The following is a 23624-nucleotide window of genomic DNA, read 5'->3' as shown; positions in this document are numbered from 1 at the left end:
GGAATGAAACTGCATTCCCTTTATCTGCTGCTCTCACTGCATTCCCTTTATCTGCTGATCTTCCCAGACAATTGCATTTCAAGGAAGTCCCTGGCAGCCGCCTTTCTTGGAGCATTTCCTCTCCTCTGCAAGGCTGGTGAAGCCTCTCTGCCTGCACATTGGAACCCAGGGTGGGGAGAAACCACAACAGCTGCATTACACTGAAAAACACCCAAGTGCTGCTCCAGCTGTATCAAACCCAAACGTGGGCTCCCAAAGGAGCTGCTGTAGGCAGTTTGATTTAAACTTTTCCACTACAGCAAGCGTTCAGTTTTGTTTTCAGCATGATTTCCAAGGCATGGGAGCTCTGTAGTACTGCATATGGATTTCTTTTATGAACAGCATTAACAATTTTGAGCAGGAGGTCCTGGTGCTCTGCTGTTCCATTTGTGTCACTTCCTAAGTACATTTATAAGAAACTGTATCATATATATTTAATAAAGTGTATTATGTATTACAATAGGCAGCATTACAACACACCACTGTGTTAAAGCTCTCTAAATCCCACCTTTGGAGACAGCAGTAAAAGGAAGTTGAATGAAATTACAGCTTAAGGTAGAAAAAGTTTACTCTTCCACACACAGCTTCAAAGGTTTCACTGTGGGTGAGAAAAAAGTCATTATGAGTGACCAAATTCTAGAGAGAGTGGTTCAAAGGAGAAAAATATGCAAAAGAATAAATATACTGAATAAAGAACTGTGAGCCCCTTGAAAACAGTTAACCCCTTAGCCAGGTCTTTATAGAAAAAGGGGCTGGCAGTAGAACTGGGAAGGTTGAAAGAGGCCAACATCACTGAAAACTGGAAAAGATCACCACACAGGAAATGGAGAAATGGGAAAGGAACCAATTTTAAGGAAAAGAAATTGGAAGACATAGCAGTAAAAGGAGAGTTAGGGCACTCAAGGAGATTGTAAAGGAATAAAATATTTCCTGTCAACCTTTCAAACCTGTACAAGCCATCTGCAGTAACACAGGCCATCTAAAACCAATTATGATTGCTACATACATTTCCATATCTTTATTACTGTGTTTAATATCATTCAATAAGGAATATGAGTAATTCTGACTTGGTATAAGAATCAAATATGTGAGGGAGGAAATTTTAGTGGAATGTGGTTCAACATCCAGAACGAATCAGCAATGCAAATCAGGTGATGTGAAAACTGGGGAATGCTAAAATGAAAGTTCATGAGAATCTCAGACATCCTGTCATTTCTGGAAAATGTGATCAACACAAGATGAGTATTATATTCATTAACAAAAAAAAAAAAAGAATAATAATGGATAGTAACAGGTGTATCTCCTTAAACGGAAATGGCATGTGAAGTAAAAGAGGAGCACTGCAATTAAATGAGTGCAGCTGACAGAGATTTCAACAGCAGATTGCAGGAGTGCTGAACCAAGGATTATATGGCATTTTTTGGCACACAATGGTGAGCAGAATCAATAGGAGGCACATAGTCACGGTCAAGTAGCAAAGTTAGCATGAAATTCCAACAGATGTTTACACTGACCTGAAGGCTCTTGGTGAAATTCTAAAGGAACCTGGGCCAATTCAACTGGTATCTTCCTAGAGCAGGAGATTTGTGGCAGATAAAATCCAAGTTGTATCATTGGATTAACACAAGCTGGGATGCTTAGAGACACTGGCCTTGTAGTATGTATACACACCACTGGCTTCCAAAATGTAGTTGTTCAATTCAGACTAAGTCATCATCTTTACAAACTTCACACTTACGCAGCCAAAACAACTATTCAGCAGAAGTTTAGATGGTAATGAGGACAAATGCATTTTATTATGATGGACTTGTATCCTGATAGAAAGTTGGTTGCTCTGATAAAAAAAAAAAAATCAGAAATCTGAACCAGTCTTGTTGGAAAAGCAAGGCACAAAACCATGAAATGTTACTGGACTTGTCCATTTTTGGTTGATTTGTTTAATACCTAAAGCCAAAGAGACTCCAAGACCAAGAAAAAGAAGCGAAAAACAAGAAGAATGAGAAAATAGAAGTATAGAGGTAATAGATAAGCAAAAAGAGAAATATAAATTGGAAGGAGGGGCGATTTTAGTCAATAGAGAGCCAAATAAACACAAAGCAAAACAATCTTTGCCTTTTAAGAGATGAAGCACCAGGATAACCTCTAGGAAAATGCTGCCCTATGGATCCAGCATTGGATCCTTGCCTTTCCAAGATAAAACACATTCAGTGCTGCTATCAAATTCTGACCTGAGCATTGCTGTTCAATTATTAGTGCTTGGACAGGTCCTAAATATAATGTGAAAGCACCTGTTCTGAGTCAAAGAATACATAGTCCAACTGCATCCTGCTGATTTACTACTATTTTTTCCTGTGGCCCAGACTGGCCATATGGTTAGTTTCTTGGACAATTTCCTGAGGAATGGCTACTCTTTGAAATGGCCAGTGTGAAGGTCTTACCCCTTGGAGAGCTCTTGTACTGCATTCACAGCAATCTAATCTCTTACAAAAGCAAGAATCCTATTTCGCTGCTTTCAAGAGTACACCTGAGTGGTAGATTTCCTTCATTTTCCTTGGCTCCTACACTGGCCTTTAATCAATGAGCTTAAAATACCTCCTTCACTTTTCCATTTAGAATTCTGGTCTATCTCCATAAAAAGAAGTAGGTACTGCTTTCTTTTTTTTTTTTTTAATACAACTGGTTATATCAGTTTCTATCTTTTCACAGCACAGACATATCACATTCATTAAGAAATGTTCCACAATTAAACTTCCCGTTTCAATTTCACATACATTGGGTAAGAATTCTCCTTTCAGTGTATCTTTATTATCTATAATTTGTAATTCTTTCATATGTAATTATATTTCTGAATACAGCCTGTCTCTATAAGTGGAATATACATTCAAATAAAAATAGTCTGTGTTGTCAAAAAGGGAAGTGCAGGAAAATAATGATTATTCATAAAAGAGCCAATTCAACAAGGTCCTTGAGGAAATAATCTAAAAAAACCCATTTGACCTTATCTGTAAATTTAAGTCAGATATTAAATAAAAAATGTGTCTACATTCTGTCAGCAAACTAGGTAACTTCTGTTCCAGGCACATACCAGAAGGACTAATGCAAATGCAATGAACAACCAAGACAATTTTCAAACATTTGAGATCACGAGAGGCACAAATGCTGCCAAATTGTTTTAGTTATTCTTGGACCCTGGAGAACTCTCACGTGTCAGAATGGGTGCAACCATACCATTAATTCCACAAACAAACAACAGGAATGGCAAAACTCTCGTGGATTTAAGACCAATGAAAATTTTATACCAAAAAGGCATTTAGCAGAGAACCCACTAACCCATTAAGTCTTATATTCTGAAAGCACTGCAAGCACAGTACAGACCACAAGCTAAAAGTCCTTCAGGTTCACTTCAGGCACAGAGAGAATGTGACCTCTCAGGAGGATTTATTTAAAAAAAACCCTGTTCCTGAGCATACTTAGAAAGTTTTAACAGTCATGCTGTTTAAGTCAGGTAGCTCATGAAAGATTTTTGTATAATAAAATTTCTAAAAATACAATAAAATGATATTTCACCCAAGAATAACCTAATCCTCCTCAACATCTTTGCATAGGGATTAGAGGAAATAAAGCCAAGTCTGTTAGTACTTCTATAAGAGAAAGTAGTTCCCGATAGAAATTGGGTATCACAACCATGTCCACTGACATTTAAAGAAGACTGAATTTAAAAAATCAAATACAATCCCCAGTTGTAAGAACTACAGGCCTGATATATCTGAAAGGTAGCACATTATTATCAATTAATAGGTGAGTAAAAAAACCTTTAGGATTTTATTCTCTCCCTGGTTGGTTCTTGAATGAAATTGCAGAGTGCAATTTATTACTCAGTGGATCTGAGTAAAGGACAGTTTTTGTGAAGAAAAAACAACCAGAGATTTGTCGTTTATTGCTGGCATGTGTGATTTAAACACCACTCAACAATTTAGTATTATCCTTAAAGAATTTTTTAAAAAAATCACTAAATCAGAATTCCAAGTCCCAAACCTAGTGACCATGTAAGTCTCTTTTTCACAACTTGAAATATATATTTTGAGGGCTTTTTAAAGAAGGCACATGGAAATCCTAAATAAACATACAGTCTTGTCTCTCTCACTGCCATGTTTTCCTTAAACATCCCCAAATTTCTTCTAATTAATAGCTTCTGCTAAAAACTTATTTACGAAAAGAATACAGAAACAACTTGATCAATTCCTCCAGACTCCCAACATCTTCTTTGCAAGTAAGCAATTTCAGTAGATAAAAATGCCTATCTTACCCTGTTCCCCCACAAATAAAAAGTGCTGCATCATCATTTGCTGAAATAGAATTGCACTACAATATACCTTGATGAATAGATAAAACAGAGAGAAAAAATTACTTCATATGTTTCCAATAAAAGAAATATATATCCTATACTAAGGAAATTGAACATGCAATTTCTTGCCCAAAACCATCAGTGAAAACAGCTGATCAAAAGTAGCAACAGGTTTTGGGCACATGCAAATCTTACTAGCAATTTAAAAATACATTTGTCAGATTTTGGGAATGCAATATTTTGCCAGAGATTAGTATATGTTTCAAAAAGTACTTTATTTTTTTTTCTAGGAATGTTCTATTAGATACTCCATAAACTATTCCATGAGGTGTGTATGCTATCTCCAGTAATCCCATAGTGGCAACATTCACAGCTATGACAAGGAAAGGGAAAGGAATGGGATGCACTCATTAGTTTGCCAGCAAATTCCTACAGACATCATGAGAGGTGAGTAAGCACACTCTGTCTAGAAAAATTCATAAAATCTTGTTATGATTATGGCTACTTCCATTTAAAAGCATGTTTTTAGTACATCTGTTATTTATAACAGAAGATTTATTTTTTCCAGAGGAGGGAATGGAGCAGTATTATGGCCTTCAAAGCTACAGATTCCATATTTCCTCACTACTTAGTGAAATTAAAATACCAGACTAAAAAGATTTTGAAGACAAAATAAACATATCAATATTATTCAACTCAATAACATATTATTTCAAACCCCAGTAATCTGTTCAACAGTAGAGTAACCAGTTCTTTTATTATTCTTTTTTTGTATTCCTTTAATGATTAAACATGTAAGATATAGATAATGCTTTAGTTCTCCTCTGATTAGGAGTTTTCAAGTTCAGTAGACTTGCTCACAGATTTCAGGGAGTGAATCCTCCATGCTCCCTCCTGCAATCTCAGACTTGCTGACATCTCACTTAGCCAAAGTGCTTTGCTTTCTCCAACCCCCTTGTCATTCTGCTTAAAAATCAAACTGAAACTGAGCACATTGGGTCAGCACTGTGGATTGCTCATTCTGGGATCTGTCTGTGCCACTAGAAAGAGTTCTCCTATCACTTTTTCCCTGGGATCCCATTTACAGGCCTTGCTTGGCTGTGCAGTTCAGCTGAATGCATCATGCAGATGCCCCCATGGAAAGGAGCTGGCACATCACTGCCTCTTCGTGGCTCTCTAATACCTGATGAGATCTAACACCACAGGAACCAGAATGCAACCTAGGACTCCCTTTCACATATGTTTAACCAATTCTTTTTTTTTCCCCCTGTAGATTTTGCATTTTCAGTAGGTGATCCTCTGCTATGACACAGATGTCATTTACTCTCTGTCTGGTCATTTCATCCAAATGGCAAACAGTGTGGAGCTGGACTGTCTGGTCAGTCCCACTTACATATTTTCACATGGCCATTTGGACTGTCTAGAGATCCTTTTAAAAACAACTACTCACTCTGCATGATAAACAAGTGAATGACTCGTTAATCTACTGTCCAACTGCTATCTCAAGATATCCTCATGAGACCTCCATGATATCAAATGCTATAGTAAAGTCATTGAAGCTACGTACCCTTGAAACCCCTTATTGTAACATTATTTCATCATAGAAAGATCGGATAGAAATTATTTCTGCACAACCTGTTTTATAAATCGTTAGTAAAACAACACATTTGGATACATTTCTCATGAAAAATAATATAGCTAAACTCCATGGCAGAGAGTTAAAGCACTCTGAGGTAGAACCAAACCCCTTGATCCAAAAATTTCTGAAGTCAGACAGAATATTCCCTTGCTTTCAAAGACTGCCTGAGGAGAATCATTCCACTGTTACATTGATGAAAATCAGGTCTTCATTTCAATTCAAACACAAATGAACAAATTCATCTTATGCTTCTAGGCAAATTCTTACTAGCAGAAAAACCAAAATCTGGAAGCTTACAAAAGTGCTTTCTTTCCTCTTTACCAACTAATCAGTCTGTATGGTTCAGAATAGCCTTAGCCTAACCAGGTATTAAGGAAAACCACTGTTTCTCCCTTACACCTTTTTGCCACCACAAAGCTTTACATTCTGTGACATTTTGTAAATTATTTCTGCTGGAAAGCCCTAAAATCCTTTACACAATGCCATCAGCAAGTACCATTAGAGTGCAGTACACCTCAGAAAATTCTTCTCTGCTGACATTTATCCATTAAAATACATTTTTACACCTATTTTAGGAGGTTTTCAATTCATTTCCAAAAAGCATCTTTGCTTTTGCTTGCAAAGTAGATAAAACTCTCTTGATGTCACATTTTTAGCACCTCTTTATAAAAAAAAAAAACAGTTTTTACTCAACAGATCTTGTTGCCATGTCATGCTATGAGAAATAAGCCACAAACCAGGCCCAAAATGGATATTCCAAAGAAGAACATTTGTTTGCAAAGAATACATATGAATACACCAGGAATTTAGTTACCCATAAGTCAGCCTGGAATACTCTACATTACAATAATTTATTCATCATTTTTGCTCCAATGTTTGTATCTCAACTACAGCTCAATACTGTGCATAATATGTCACATCTAAAACTATAAGTAAGATCTACTTCACTTGCAGTAGGTATTGGCAAAAAAATATAATGAAATTTGTTCTTAAACCTCAGACATCACTAAACAAAAAAGACAGGGAATGGTAGAGGAGACAGTGAATATTATTAACCTTATTTTAGGGATGAAAAACTGTGAGAAAGATTAAATACTTGAGATATATAAAGAACTTGTAATAGAATAGTGAAAATAAAATAGCAATTCCAAATCCCATTTCCAGAACTTAATTACTTCTCAGTTCTTCATCTCTCCTTTCCCTCCCACCCCGTTTTATGCTTCCAGATGTCTATCCTTCATCTGATATAATCATTTATGAAGCATCCAGTTTCTAAAGAAGAAATAATATCTGGGTCCAAAGCCTAAAAGTCTTGTTTCATAATAAGTTTTTCTCAACTCTAGCCAGTTCTGCAAAAAACAAAACCCAACTGCAAACCCTAGGAGCAAAGGTCACTAACACAATTTAAATGATTTTCTGAAGGAACCCTACTGGGTTTTGGAGGGGAACTTGCAGCTGGTTGCACATTAAGTATCATACAGCTCTTATTAATCCAAAAAAGGGATTAAGAAATGCAGGATGAGACTCACGGTGAGACTTTTGCTCTCTCTTTAAAGACAGGCAGTGCGCAACAAAATCAGGGACCCATAATTTGCTGAAACTTGATATACTACTATGATATCTAATAAAACTTCAGGTATTTTTGCTACAGTCTTTTCCTGATATCATTTGTTTGGTTATCAAAGGTTTGCTTCAATGATATTGCCAGTCTTTCATCTTGTCAACAGTTTTCCAGGCTGTCACTTGCATAAAGTCAAAAGAAACACCAAGTCATATTGACATTTAGCTGAAAAACTTAGAAAAATTAATACATTCAGGGATCTCTTTTGAATGCAGGGAAAAGAAAAACAACTCTCAGAAATATTTTTGACAGCTACAAAAACTTCATTACAAAGAGGTTTCCCAAGATTTGATTTAAAAGTGATGCTACTGACTCACAGAAGACAATTTTCATTGAGACATAGTACAGTGAATCTACCAGGCTTATTGAGAGACAAATTTTACCTTAAATACTTTGAAAACACCTTTAAAAGAGAGAAAACATTTTCCAAATCACTAAAAGCTTTCCTAATATCTCTAATAAATCCTTATATATTTTTTGTTCTGGCCAGAACAATGACAATAATTAGTGCTTGCAGGAAATCACATCTATATAGACAGAAATTCAAAGAAATGTAAGAGTCACACGTCCACTTCTCCTGTAGCTGAGAGGGCAAAAAACACTAATTTTTAATCTTACTGTTATAGATCCCAGACATGGCACATTATCAATTGTAAAATAGTTAACATTAACTTTTGTAAAATTAACAGTTAAAAAAAAAAAACTGTTAACAGGTTTTAACACATTAAACATATTAACAGTTGTTAAATAGCCTCTGGTTAATAAGGAAAGTATTGCCTTTAATTATTTAATTTCAATTTTTTGATTTTTTTTTTCAATTTAAGCGCCTTTGTAAAATCACATTTAGGACAATTTGCTCTCTATAAATGTATTAAACTGAGCATAGTTTTTAGCCATTTTATGAACTGCATGAATGTTGCAATCACATAAATCTGAGAAGTCTGAGCAGTGTAGATAGTAGATGTAATGATGATGGAATGCCAATACATTTTTGTTGATATTCTATGGTCCCCTTAGTTCACTAAACTTTTCTTTCACTCTTGGTATATTTCTACCATGTTTCAAAAAGAAAAACATGAAGTTTGCAGAGCACTTTACTGAGCTGGGGACATATTTTAAATGACAGTAAAATCATAGTGTATTAAATTATACTCCCTTCACTGCTTAGCAAAAAACAGCCTTTAGGGATGTTACATAGGACTCTGATTTCTGACTGGTACTATTTTGCTGTAGAATTTAAGCTTTCCTAAAGAAACAGCACTGGATTTCTTTCACAGAAAATGTAACAGGAAGGTGGTAAAGGACACATACATTGAGCCTGAAGAAAATTTATATGCATACAGACATCTGAGCTTAAGGCCTTTATTCATTAAAAAAGGCATTTCTAAAGATGAATCTAATTAGACTACATACTAGGCACAGTATTTATAATATGTAAAAAGATGGATAACTTTCTCTAAAACTGTAAATACTTTTATTGGTCCTCTATGATTCTGCAGTTTAGCTTGTATCTGATTCTTCTTAAACCAAAATTTAAGTTCTTTTTTGATTATTGAACTTTTTTATTTTAAAAAACTTTTCATTCATTCTAACACGCTTAGTCCCATTTAAATCAGTGGGAGTAATAACATTTAACATTCCTGAAAATGTCACTGGATGATTAAAATACCATGAGGTAACATATAAGATAATCATGCTTGTAAACAGCCATATTGTACTATTAAAATAAGGCTGGTTATCTGCAGCATAATAATACATACATTAAATTATACTGGGGATTAAGGGGATAAAATTATTCATATAAATAATCCAGCCAAATACAGTGGGACCATCTGTGAATTAAGTGATAAGAAAGAAATTTAGTAGGAATTTGACTGTGACTTTATTCTGTCTTCACCTCCTGCCCTAAAAGCTCCTTATTTGTATTCTTTCCAGAAAACTACTACATAGTGGATACAAGATAAAGCATGGAAAGGAAAAGGGAAAATAAATATTTTTAACCTTTATAGTTTTTTAACACACAGGGAAAGAAAGAGCATCTAGTTCTGCAAGTAGAGAAAGTAACAATCTCTAAATAAGGAGGAAAAATACCAAAGGTGTGTCAAAGGCCCTGGAACATTTATAAATGTGGCATGTATAAAGGCAGAAGTGTCTTAAAAATGTTGTCCAGTCACGTCAAAGATTAATACTTCATTTTTGGCTCTTGTGTACAGAATACTTTATTATGGCTATACTAGTCCTTATATAAAACTTTTGCAGGTTTAAGAAATATTTTTAGGCCATTAAAAAAATGGCAACACTGATAAGCAGACATGCAAATACTATGTCTATATTTTAGTCTTAAACTCATTTCCTTGGGAAAATGGTTCTGAAATGTATTGAAACAATTTTGCATAAGACTTTCATGTGGCTTTTAAAATTTTTTTCTTTAAAAGACACATTTACCATGGAGGAACGTTGATTACAGTAATTACTGGAAATAGAGTGACCCAGTAAAGTAAGGAAGTCTTCTTTTTTTCAATCTTAAAAGACTGTATTTGATTTAGTAAAAAAGACCCAAACATTTCAACTGAAAATCTGACATTTATGTTAGCAGCAGTATATCCCCAAGGGAACTCTGAGTAAGTTTCATTTCCATTCTGATTCCTTTTGACTTCAGTCTTATTTTGAAGCAGACATGTAAAAACCATTTGGGCAGGAGTAACTTGACTTTTGGGTGTAAGCCTTTTGCCAACCCTTTGAAAACCAATCAGAATTTGCTCAAATTGCAAATGTTTCCTAAAACGTGCATGCTGCAAAGCATTAGTGGAGATGTCTTGAGTTTTACCACTAAATTCCTCAAAGCCCTTTAACTTCAGCCTCAGCAGGTCCCCCCTGTCATTCAAAACTCTCTAACCTGCGCTAGGTCCAGCCACTCAGGTTTGGAGCAGGGAATAAGTGTTAGTCCCTCAGCAAATTCCCTGCTGGAATGGGCCCTGCAGAAAGGCAGCTTCCTCATTCAAGTACAGAAAACACAATGGGATGTCTGTGTGGGAGAAGAGTCTTAAAAACTTAAGAAAAAAAAAATACTCACTGCCTATTTTACTATCTTAAAAGAATGTTCTTTAGGTTGCAAAGTCAAAAATAGCAGCTTTGAGACATAAGGCTTCTTACGTAACTGAGATCCATCTACTTTATTCATGTAGGGTAGGATACAGCCTTTAATTACACAGTTTAATGTAATTCTCTCCAGAGCTTCCCTCACTTGATCTGCACACAGAGGACTATTCTTAGCCAGAAGTAATGACTGAGTACCACAGAAAGCTGCTGTGCCAGTGAGCAGAGCATCTGCCCTCGCTGGAAAGGAGTGGGGTATACCTCAGAACAAGGAGAGCTGAACAAAGAAATCTACTCTAGTCCCGTCTCTCCTAAAAATTCAACATGATTTTGGTCAGGTTTTCCAAGACAGGCATTTTCTGGGTGGCCATTCCTAATGTTGCTCTGAATATTTGTTCGGAGAGAGCACTGTGATGGAAATCCCAGAACACAGAGCCAGCTGTGCTTTCAAGTGCCAGTGGAGGCTTGGAGTGCATGATGTTATCTGTGAAGTACTCAGAAAAAACTTCAGATGGGCACTCAGGGAATGTTTTCACCTGCAGTCTCTCTTGCCTCAGTTCTCCACTGTGAATGAGAGCATCTTGCATAGGCATTGTGCAATTCTCAATATTTGCACAGCAGCTCAGGTGTTGTATCTATGAAAACCTCCGAAAAGCCTGGGAAATATTACTGATTTCTCTTCACAGAAATGATTTTAATATGGACAATGAATAAGGCTCAGGGCTACAAACAGAACAGCAAATAGAAAACCAAATATTGAAGAACTTATTATCCAGGCTATGCACTGAAGGCACAGAGGAGGCAGAAAGCTCAGTGATAGTCATATATGATCATGTAATTAAAAACTACTTCATAATGGATACCCAGAAACAGATGAAATTAAAAGTGCATAGCATATTTTGTCCTGACAGTTCATAGCTTCTAAGTGCTATAGTGCTTATTTTATAAAATTCTCTGAGCATAAGTTTTGAGCGCAGTACATTCATCACTGTTAGACTGACACTGAGGACTCAGGCTGGTTGGAGAAGATGCAAACTGCCCATACTGAGCTGGGATTTAAAAGCCTGTGCTCTGAATGTGTGTCTAAGTGTAACCAAGGGAGTGCAAAGATTGACTCAAACACATAGATGACAAAAATACTTGACAGTACTTTAAAGGGCAAGAATTTTAATACAGAATAGGTATTCTGCTCAGTGGGGGTCAGAGTGGGGTTAAAATATTACACTTTCTTAGCCATTAGTTCATAATTTTGTAAGGAAAAATGGCATTGCAAGTTCTTACCATGCTCCTACAAAAGAGAAAAACTGAAGAGTGGAAAAAAGTAGTTGTTGCAACCTACAGGAGTGAGAGACAAGCAGGCAAAGCTTCCCACCAGTCACTTTTGAGCTGACAAGATCTCTCTGTACATCTGAATGCAAAAGGGGATTTCTATAAAGATTGCAAAGTAGCATTATATAGTAGAGGGCAAGATTAAGCCTGTTTATTTCTTGACATTTCAGGGTGTTTTAATATTAATGCAGTTGAAAGATTCTTCTTTTTCCTAATCAGAGGACCTGATTCTGACTTAGCTCTTATTTTACAATGGCTAAACAGCCAAATCAACTTCAAGAGACATCAATTCTAATCTACACAGAAAAGAGCACTACAATAAGTAATTTAATTACATCAATTGACAGAACGACTACAGAATGTGAAAAATCTACAAAAGCAAAATATTTTAGAAATATTGTACAGAACAATATATATGATTTGTAAGAATATTTTTCTCTTCCAATTCCTTTGATTAATCAAACTTAGCATCTCTTTCTGCATTCTCTAATGACTGAAAGCTTAGTGTAAGTCACTGAGAGCTCAGACACACTCATGTACGGTTTTTTAGATTTCTGATGAGGAAGTTATGGAAGAGCAAAGCTGAGTAACATCAAAACCTGTACCCATCTCACTATGAAAGCAGCAATGAGCCCAACTTAAAGTGCAAAATCAAAATAACTACATACTTCTAAGCTCTTAGAGACATGCTTTTGAATTTGAGGTACCTCAATCACAATAGATACAGCATCACTGACTGCTTTTTGTTATTTTTAATGCAAATGTGAATTAAATGAAGAGACAAATTCCATGCTTAAACACAAGAAAGAAAAAAAAATGAAAGCCACCACTCACTGAAGGTAGCTCTGCTTCTGAATTCCCACGGTGCCATTAACTTAGAGTGCAATGAATGTTTCTGTTTGTATTCTTTTTTTTTATGTAGGGTAGAAATTGGAAGGAGTTTTTTTCCCCTTGCATCACTTGGATGTTTTCATGGTTTAAGATTTACAAAATCCACCAGGATGACTCATGGTATCACAATGGGTAAGATGTGCCTGAACAGCAAACTTGGATGGTGTAGGTATTTATAATGTGCAAAAAAGGTAATTTTTTGGGTCTTTACTTATTTAAAGACCCAAATGATATTTAAAAAAGGAGAATGGGATCCAGCCAGTGCTAAAACAATAGGTAAAACCTCCGGATGCCAACATGAATTGTGGTTGTCAGTGGATTTGCAAGAATAGGAGGTCAAAACTTCTATCACTTGAACTTTTTGTCACAAGAATTTTCTTTGTTATAAAAACTTGAATAGGAAACAGTTCTCTCAGAACTTCAAACCTCATCCATATTCCGTAACGTCTTGAATTTTGAAATTTGTAATGTAGAAAACAAAACCTGTGTTGTACTGTTTATTATTACTGTACAACTTCCTGTAATTCAGGACTCAGTTGTTTAACTGCTACAGAGAAAAAAAAAAAAAGAAAAAAAAACAAATTCAAGGCTAATTTCAATCCTAGCTGCTCCTTCAAGTATTTTGGATGGAGAACAGTGACAAAAAAAACCCCAATGAAATTCCTGGAAACTACTATAACCGATACAGTGTTCACAGAAAAGGAGTGGAGATTTGGGCCAACAAAGAAAATGTGATTTGAATATATTTTCTTCTGGTGAACTACCAGGAAGATTCTGATGTTTTTCTCATAATACTTAAGTCAGGAATGTTTTATGTAAGAATGTGAGATCTATATCAGAATTCTTTAGTAAATGTTCAACTAAACCAAACAAATATTTTGTTAATGTTGAATGATAGTCCATAATTTATCTCTGAAAAACTATATATTCTTAAAAAAAACCCTTCCAGGTTCTTTGCAATGCAATAATGTTACAGAAATTATTTTTCTGCAATATCACAGGAGAAAAAAAATCACAGAGCACCAGCTCCTGGGAAGTTGAGCAACATTCATCTGAGAAGGGTGTAGAAGAAAGGAACTGATCTGTTCTTAAAAAATATGTTTACAAATCTTTCCTATATCACCCCACAATAGTCTTAAGAACCAATTGACTTACATCTGTGGGTTTCTAAATTCTATTTTCACCTGTCTCTGCTCTGATAAGAAAAAATGGGGGAAAAAAAAAGCTAATTCAAAATGCACAACACTAGTAATCTCTCTGTCAGGACCAACATTCCTGGAAACCTCCTGTAGAAATTCCACTGCTTTCCTAAGGCAGGATGTCATGTGAAGCACCAGTCCACCCCAGCAGACTGAAATCACTGAGGATCACTGTGTTAAACACAGCAGTGTGTGCAGCCTGGGAAGGAGCTCCTGTGTCTCACCTGCCTCTCTGACTCCTGGCCCTGGACCTTCCAAGCTCAAGAGTCTGGTTTTACAAACACAAAATGTACAAATTTTTGAAATGTAAAATGTAAGCCTGTTGCTGCGCAACAACCAGTGGAATCCAAGTTTTTTTTATACCACTTGTGTCACACTTGCATGATTCAGAATCAGGGAAGATAACATCTTCAAGGCTGAAGAGCACTTTTTTCCTAGCATTAGGGCCCTATTCTCCCATTTTTATTAACAACTAATATAATCTTTACATCACAAGGCTGTAATTCATTCTAAAGGTATTCATTGTGGCTGTGCCCTAGACACCTATTGTACAAATGCTGACAGGTGTGTGAAGACTCCTGTTGTTACCTTTGGAAACAAAGAAGAATCAAGATAATAAAGAAAATTACAGTATTGAGATACAGATCTTCACTCCATGTCTAGTCACTAATTCTGTCATTTTCTATACATTCATTCAAAAAAAAGAATTTATATTACATATATGCAATCTTTCTCAAGGCATCTTTTCTTGATAGAAATACCTCCTCTGAAAAAAATGTCATTTTTAAATGTTTTTTGTCAAAGCTAAAAAGCACGAAAGAGAAAGAAGATGAACAAGAAGGTCATTCTGCCACGGAAATTGAGTTGTAATTCAGAAATTTGGGAACTGTGATACACATTTCAGGTGCATAGGGTAATGCCAGCGACCTCCTTAATGGCTGTACACATTCACTTAATCATAAAAAGACAGCATGGGGGGAAGAATCGATCAAGTTTCTCTGCCTTTAAGCAATGCAAAGTTCTTTCTCTAGACAAAAATCAAAAAGTCAGATGTTCTCATTTCAAGACTTTGAGCAATGTGCCACAGCCTGAAAGGAATCTGTGACTTGCACACCTGTGTAGCATTTTTGAGGTGTTACACTTACGTAGGCAAAATCCACTGTCTCATAGTTTGTAGTGGCAGCAACTGCAAATGTGATTCTGCACCATCCATTTGTTTGGGAAATCAAGTTTTCCCTCAAATCACAGAGAGTCTTACATTTAAGACAAAATTAGTCATATAACTTCACTCTTCCAGCATGGTTCATAAGGCACATATTAAGTTAATGAATAATTATAGTGAAGATGATCATGGCAATAAATATCAGAATTCATGAAAAGTATTTTCTCTATAGACATTCCCAGATGAATACTACAGGCAGAATCAGCAGGTTATTTAATTTGCCCTAGTTCTCTCTGTTTTCATATTCCTACTTGAATAATAAGTTCAGAATCAGCAGGTTATTAGGTTTGCCCTAATTCCAAACTTGAGTCAATGGGACTTCAAATTGACTCCAGTGGAAGATGAAAACAGAACACATTTTCTTCAGATATCTAAAAGGTGCCAAATCTGCTGCTTATTAGGACATAACTGAGTAATTGTAGGTGCCTAATACACTCTATAGCACTAAAGAAATCTAAAATCTCATCACAGAATCCTGTTCTATAGCTGCCAGCTACCTCTGTCTCATTTCTTGACAATCTCAAGGAAGGCAGAACTGAGGCCACCTCTCACTTTCACCTGTCCCAGCACATGTTGCAGTCCAGCCAGCCACAGCACACAGTGTCACCATGCCATTTTAGAAGGTTTTAAGCGTTTCCCCATACAGAGTAACACCTTACCTCACCAGAAGGCTTCAGGTGTCTGCCCATACAGGAAAAACATCATAGCACTTCAGAAGGCTGCAAGCATCTGCCCTTCTTGTTCTTTAGCTCAACCTTTTATATCCCTCATGGTTTATGCATTGCACCTGTGTGCCCTCTGTTCCCTTTGGTGATTGGTCACCTCAGCACTCCATGTCTCGTTGCTTTCAATGCTGATCACCTGCTTTTCACAGCTGTAACCCATTAGGGATGAGGCTCAGCCACAGCCCCCCTCCCAATTACCATAAACTGTGTTCCTACATTCACCCTCAGATTTTTCATTGAAAATGGAAGAGAATGAAGCTAAAAAAATTATGTCGTTTTTGACTAGGAGCAAGAGTTCTTCACTCTGCTCAGACATTAAAACCTAGATCCTTTTACAGTAATAAGGAAGACTTTTATACGGGTGTTACGAAGAACTTTCGTGACCATCAGAAGAGCTGAATTGTCAAAGGAGAAGTGGCTGGCAGGTGACAAGCGACATAATTTCCAGTGTCTAGTCAGAACAATGGCAGACATGAACAGACAAAAAAGCAAGAAAACCACACTATTCTGAACACTCAGCTATGGAGAGGCAGGAAGGCCTGCAATTTCAAAGCCAGCTAACAATTATCAGTCCTGTAGACTAAAGTGATTGCACAATAGTAAAGGGAGCTTCAGGTCTTGACTTCCTCTCCTACGTCCCTAATAGAAATTCTGATCTTTCAAGTATCTGATGACCAGGAAAAAAGATCCTACTAAAAGCTCCTGTATGGAGTAGTTTCACTTTACAGAAGGCAAACTGAAAAAGTGGTGTGAACTCGCCGGGGTCGCTGAGAAAGTAATGTCCTATCAAAGCGTATGGGTTTTCCTACTTCATTGCTTCATTAGTTACTGCAGATGTTTTGTTCATTGAAGCACTTATTGATCCTACTGATTCTACTCTGAGATCCAGGAGAATGGCAACACATTTGCATGAACTCACCACATACAACTACTTAGCTTGGCAGAAGAACACTTGAGCTGAAAAACTGAGTTCTGCATACACAACCATATAATCCAGGCTGGTGAAGTGCTTGTGATACACTCAGATACCATCACCACGGTACAGAAGGAGAAACTGCCATTCATGAAAGTGCACATCCTTTGTAAAAGATTAAATTATGATCCCAGCTCAGCACAGAACTAAATAAAGGCAGCAAAGTACTGACTTTGTTAGTCAATTCTATACATAACACCACAATTAAAGGTATGTCTGTTACACCCTAACCATTGAAAGAAGTATATTTGGTCTCTACAATTTAGTCCTCAGGTTCACAGAGATATTGAACACCTCAGAATGTCCTTCACTATTCTGGAATATCATGTTTATGAAGGTACACAAGTTTCAACTACAACACAACAAACTGGACACAGCATTTTTCCAGAAACTAGTATGGTTTCATGCTTTCTACAAGGAACACCAAGCTTTCTGGTAGGTAAAACATCATATTAAATTCACCAAGAGGTGGATGAAGCTTTCTCTTTTAAGTTACCAACCAATTTTTATATGTTTATTAAAAGATGCATCAACCCTCCAAGCTGCATATGTTAATGTTAGCCTCTACATAAAACTATTTCTATCAGGAGCTCATTTTTAATTGTCAGCCTTTTCCCCCATTCCTGTCCATCAGGTCAGTAATGATGAAGGGGTAAAATCCCACAAAGCTATGGCTAGCATTGTTAAAAGACTCACAGAAAGCCAAAGAGCAAGTACATTTGGTCCAAAATGCCTGCAAGCCCTGAAGTGCAATTACATCAAAACACAGACAATTTTAATATCTATTATTTTTAAATTCTGAATGAATATGACCAATCTGACACAAGGTCCTATGGTGCTAGATTCTAGCATATTAGCTGTCTATAATTCACAATATAGATTTAAATTTAACAAGGACCCAGCACCTCAACTAGGTCCAAAGGGAAGCAACAACCTCACTAATTAAATTTTATTTACTTGTAGTACCAAGATCTAGGCTACAAGCATTTGAATATCATCATTTTGAAAGGATTAGTAATACTCAACAAGAAACCTTCTCAGAAGATAATATAAAACAGACTGCCAACTCCTAATTGGCAGTGAAACAGTATTTCAATTCCTGTGATTTTACATGAGGCAGATATTGAAATCAATATCCTATGATACTGAATCCTGGCAAACAAAATACTATATCAAATTTCATTAGGAAAATGACACAAAACTCCCCTTTAAACTGACATAAGGATTGGGTTTTTATATGACCAAATGTGAATGTAACAGATGTAACAGTTCTGAATGACTTTTTGATTGCTTGACTATCTGCTCTCAAGATTGTACTCTGACAACGAAGTCACCATTTCAAAATATTAAATAAAGTGAAATAATGAATGTTAAATTATTTGCATGATTTGTACATATACAGAACCTCAGTGCAATCTACTGGTGCATTTCTAGCCTTCCCTCTAATCCAACATCACCCCAGTGGCCACCGGCACTGACAAGAAATTCAGCAAGAGAAAGAAATACAGATCGTGTAGATAAAGATTCTGAAGTGTAAATCAAAAAGGCAAGTTTTGTTCACAGTATTTAATAGTCCAAAGTAGATTTAGCTAGGATTCAAGAGGAAAAAAGACCATGGTGACTACTCTGTTAAGAATGACTATTGGCAACGAGTTCAACATCATCTCACTCAAACACACAACTTGCAATAGATAATTAATGCCAAAAGAAGTTCAAATGTTTCATTCAAGACATAAAGAGAACAAAATGGATTAAAATATCAAAAATTTCAAAGAGGTATAAATATTGGATGGCTTTTAAAAAAGTAAACATGCGAAATGAAATACAACAAAGACTGATGCAGTATATTCAGAACCCAAACAAACAAATCTAAGTGCTGGCTAGGCTGAGACATCTGGAACTGACTTCCTCAAAAATAACTTTCACAGTTCAAAACATAGCTGGCATCAACTTCTGAATATCTGACAAGGAAGAGTATCTCTTACAGTGAACAGCTGCCTGAACATTTTTCTCACAAACCAGAAACTCAGTGGAACAGCTAAAATACATGTTAGGAATAGTTTGAATTCACAGAGCAATTGCCTGGATAGATGCTAATATTGAGGTAAGTAGGGAAGCTATATTTTAAAACGATAAAGGATCCTGTCTGCAACTTTTCCAAGCCACTAGAGATATAGAAAAGCAGAAAGGCATGGAGTGACAAGAAGCTAGCATCAGTGAGAAACTTTCCCCAACTCAATGCACCATGTGGATTTTCCTACCTCTTTTAGAACTGCCTGCTTGCTTTCTCAGACAGGACACTGGACAAGGCATTTTTTATATAAATTAGGATGAAAGGAAAATAATACTTTTTTTTTTTTTGTCTGAAGACAGAAGGTCACTATTTTAGTCATTTAATAGGCAAAATAGAGAGGTGTTTTTTTGTTTTGACATTTTAACCTAAGGAGAAAAATTACAAGAAGAATATGGAGGTTCACTGTTATGAATAATGTATTCTCCTTACCTTCTAGGAACTTGACTTAATGCACTAAAAATTTGACTTTAAAGTATATATTTTTAATAAAAATCTCTCCCTATCATAGGATCAAGCCATAACAATTTGAGTAATTTCAGGAAATATTGTAATTTTCACCTAATAGAAGGTTGAATTGTATGTCAAAAACTTAACAGAAAACTGACATTGCAGTCAGGGTCTATTTCAATGCTACTCTTATTCCTAATAAAATTCATTATAATTTTGTGTATTTTTTCCTTCTACTGAATCACTATTATTATGTGGACTAATATACACTTGCCTTTTTCAGTACAAAGCAGAGATTTTATCTTTTAGAAGGCTCTTGTACTGTTTTTATTCATGGGCCTATCAGCCAGAGAACTGCTAGAGATCATATTTTTCTTTGCTATGGACTGCACATCCTTGACACTTAAGCAGAATTCCAGTCCTTTTTCTCTGATTTATGCCAATTCTCCCACTGAAGAGAACTTAGATCCTACTGGAACAAAAGGAATGACTGAATGGTTCCTTCCTAGCTTGCCCTGTTCTCCCAGTGGTGTAGTTCATAAAACATAAATGAAGCTACTCCTGATTTAGACAGGTATAAAACCAGTTAAGCCTACTAGAAATAATTTATATTGCTATAATTTATATTATTATATTACTGGAAATAATTTAAATTACTATTTTTTTGTTAAAAAAAAGAAAAAAAGAAAAAACCCAACAGAACAAAAAAATCCAACCCAAAACTTGGTTGAACTTCATTCTTACAAAAAAAAAAATTACTTCAGGGATCATTAATAACCTTTTCAAAGATGAAAATCTGGGGAAAAAAACCCACCAGATTTTCTCCTGAAAATGACTAAATTTGTATTTAAAATGGCATCTTAAGAATTGAAACGTTGACTCTAAATTTATTACTTTTTAATTCCTAAATGTGCAATCAGGGTAGAACATTTTGAAAAGGTTTTCTTTGTTGTTGTTGGTATTAATTCCTACACTCCTCATTACACTGAGGAAATCTGTGTTTTAGCAGACTGCAGAGATATAGAAAAACAACAAATCCAAGGCAAAAAAAAAAAATTATATATTGTTAAAAAATCCAAGGAGAAAGAATTTAATCACCATCTTTCACCTTTAAAGAAAAGGTATCAACTAGGACATGTGGCTACAATTTCAGATAAAAATGGAAAGTTGGGGGGGTCTTCCTACCTAAAACCATTTTTAAACAAAAACCAAAACAAGGGTAGGAGTGAAAACCCAAAAGACCCCTGCAGATAATTGCAGCCTGAGATGATCCTCTAGCAATGGCAATGTCTTTCTAAGGCTTGTGGGAAATTTACACATTCTGGGAACAAAAGATCAAAGTTCAACAGCTTAATGTCTATGTTGGCTACAAAAACTAAAGAACACAAGCCAAGGTTTCTTTCTTGGCAGATACAAAGGCTTTACTCATCCTTCTGCCTTTTCTGTTTCTTAGAATATTAAATAATTTACAACAGTTCAATATCTTTGCTGGCACATATGAGTAACTTCGAATCCCTTCATCAAAACTTGACTGATGGAAGTGTCAGCTGCTACCTTCTCTCAATTAACAGGTATAAACTGCAATGTAGTTCCATTTATGTTGCTGTCAGGGCAAACGTTGCCTCCTGTTTCAAATGAAATCAGAATCTGAATACTTTCTGTTAAAATTATAAGCTTTGCTATTATTTTATAAGGCTTCTTAGTAGTCAAGGGACATGTGAGGAGAATCTTGATGCCACTGACGCCTACTGTAAAATCACTAGCACTTTCATGAAGTCAGCATTTTACCTTAATTTGAAGGGGATTCTAAATGTTATTTTGAGTATTATCTTAAAAATTCCATACAATTTTCACTAAATATAAATATGTGCATGTATTTCTCTAAAATTTTATCTAAACGTAAAAATGTTCCTTAAAAATAGCCACTGAACCTATTATTATGTAAAGGCAATAATTTATCTGACTGATACTACATGCAATCACATGAACTCTTTCACATAAGTATTACATATGCAAAATAACTTCAAATAAATAAACTATGTTTCAGTGTAAAGGGCATATAAATGTAAAATAATATTAATAGTATTTAAAATACCATTATTGCTTTAACAAAGCTGTTACACCTCATAATTTTCTTTTTCTTTATAATAGGGCCTAACTCAGAGATGCTAAGACAACTCAATATTGTACCTATATATTATGTAGTATCATATATTAAAAATTGACAACCAAATACTAAATCAATTGAGAGGGTTTACCTAATAGAAAAGATATTTCAGTTTCTAGGAATGGGTGCAATTGAAACTACAAATGACTAATTTTCTGAAAGTATTATTTGCTCCTATACAAAATTATTTAAAGTGTTAATTTGGTTTGAATTTTTCACAAATGGCAGATGAGAGATAAACAGCTGATAAAGTAAACAGGATGCAGAATGACTGTAGCATTTTGAGTATTGACACTAAGGACAGAAGGTGTTACATAATAAAGCACAGTCACAAATGATGTTTTCTTTCTTATAATGAGTGAAATCTGATAGAAATGCTAAAGGCAAATTATTCAGCCATAAATGTCATGCAGCCACTCAGTGAAGATGTTAATTTGGCCTTGATAATATCTTATTCATATTTACCTTTTACATTTTAAACTTAGGTCATTGCTCTTCAATTTTGACATGATAATATTTTCCCTTGATACATTTACTCTTATTTCATTTATACACCTTCACGTCCTGCTCTAGGTACACAACATACATAATTTCTATGCCTAAGGAGCTGCAAGCAATGGTACATTTACTAACAAAATAATAAAAACAAGAGTCCTGCATGCATCTGCAAAGAAAACGTTCACATTCTTTCCATTTGCCAAAAATAATGGGGACTGAATATGAATCATATTTTACCCAGTGATTTATTTGTAGATGAGATTAAGGAAACTGCTGTTTTTCTAGATTCCCTCTTCCTTGGTAAAACTACTCAGTCATTTTGTGGTCTTGGAGTATGTACTTCCCCCTTGCCCTTTTGTGTTCTCCCTGTCTAACTGGCATGGTGAATTGCTAAATATGTTGCAAAGCAGTACCCTTCGCATTCATGTAAAAACATAATCCTCTGTTTAATCCCCTTCCTCCCCAGCCACAATTTAAGGAATTCACAAATAAATCACTGATTTTATTTCAATGACACAGCAGAGGCAAATACAAAGTGGACTCTGGGTCTCCTCTACCCTACAAAACCAAGCCCAGGTCACCTTTGCACTTAATCCAGTTAAATTATGCCCAGCATCAATTTCCCTGCTCCCCAAACTAATTACCACCAGCTGCTTGTCATAGGCATGCACGTTCCCTCCCTCAGCTCCCAGCGAGCGTGGTTCTAGCCACCCTCTGCCATCTGGGTGACACCTGGTACCCAGCACCCATCTCTCCTTTACCCAGAACAACCCGAAATCACAGGAAGATGCTCAGATAACATCCTCTTCCTCCTCTCACCCATCCTTGCAGAGAACAGAAGAGTGATGGCACCATGGTTGGCCACAGAGACACATGGAAGACATGGAGGAGAAGGTGGGGAAGAGGGGAGCCGGGGACATGGTGGGAAGGGAGGGGAGGGAGGAAGATCCACTCATACAGATGAAACTTCATGCAGGCCTAGCCTCTGACCCGTCCCCTCCACGGAGCGATGGGGAGGGGGGCGATGGGGCGAGCTGAGATGGCCCCTTACCTTCACTGCAGTCCTTCCCTCGGAAGCCCGTTTGGGAGCAGTCACAGACGGCCTGGTCGTTGAGCACCGAGCAGACGCCCCCATTGAGGCAGACGTCGTCCCTGGCGCACAGCCGGCTCTGCTCATCATCCAGCCGCACCTCCTGGCTCTCCAGCGGCGACGCCTGCGTATAGTTCACCCGCACGTCTGTTATCCAGCCCTTGAATGGCTCCCGGTCCTTGACGGAGGAGAGCGTCAGCTTTAGCGTCGCCGACCGCAGCTCCGGCGGGAGCCCTCCTAGGAAGAGCCCGCTGAAGACAGTCATGTCC

General features: G+C 36.4%; 1 protein-coding gene across 2 annotated transcripts in view; it reads right to left on the bottom strand.

The window, feature by feature from the left end:
* Positions 1-23624, bottom strand: part of NRXN1 (neurexin 1) — a 671624-nt gene that overhangs the window by 647638 nt on the left and 362 nt on the right. For both annotated transcript variants that reach the window (XM_005426207.1, XM_031061247.1), the window contains exon 1: positions 23317-23624. This exon is cut by the window's right edge and continues 362 nt beyond it. In XM_005426207.1, the coding sequence (XP_005426264.1) occupies positions 23317-23624 (308 nt within the window). The remainder of the gene's footprint in view (positions 1-23316) is intronic.

Source organism: Geospiza fortis, unplaced genomic scaffold (genome assembly GCF_000277835.1).
Source record: "Geospiza fortis unplaced genomic scaffold, GeoFor_1.0 scaffold271, whole genome shotgun sequence".
Lineage (NCBI taxonomy): Eukaryota > Metazoa > Chordata > Aves > Passeriformes > Thraupidae > Geospiza > Geospiza fortis.
This window is presented reverse-complemented; position numbering and strand designations above follow the sequence as displayed.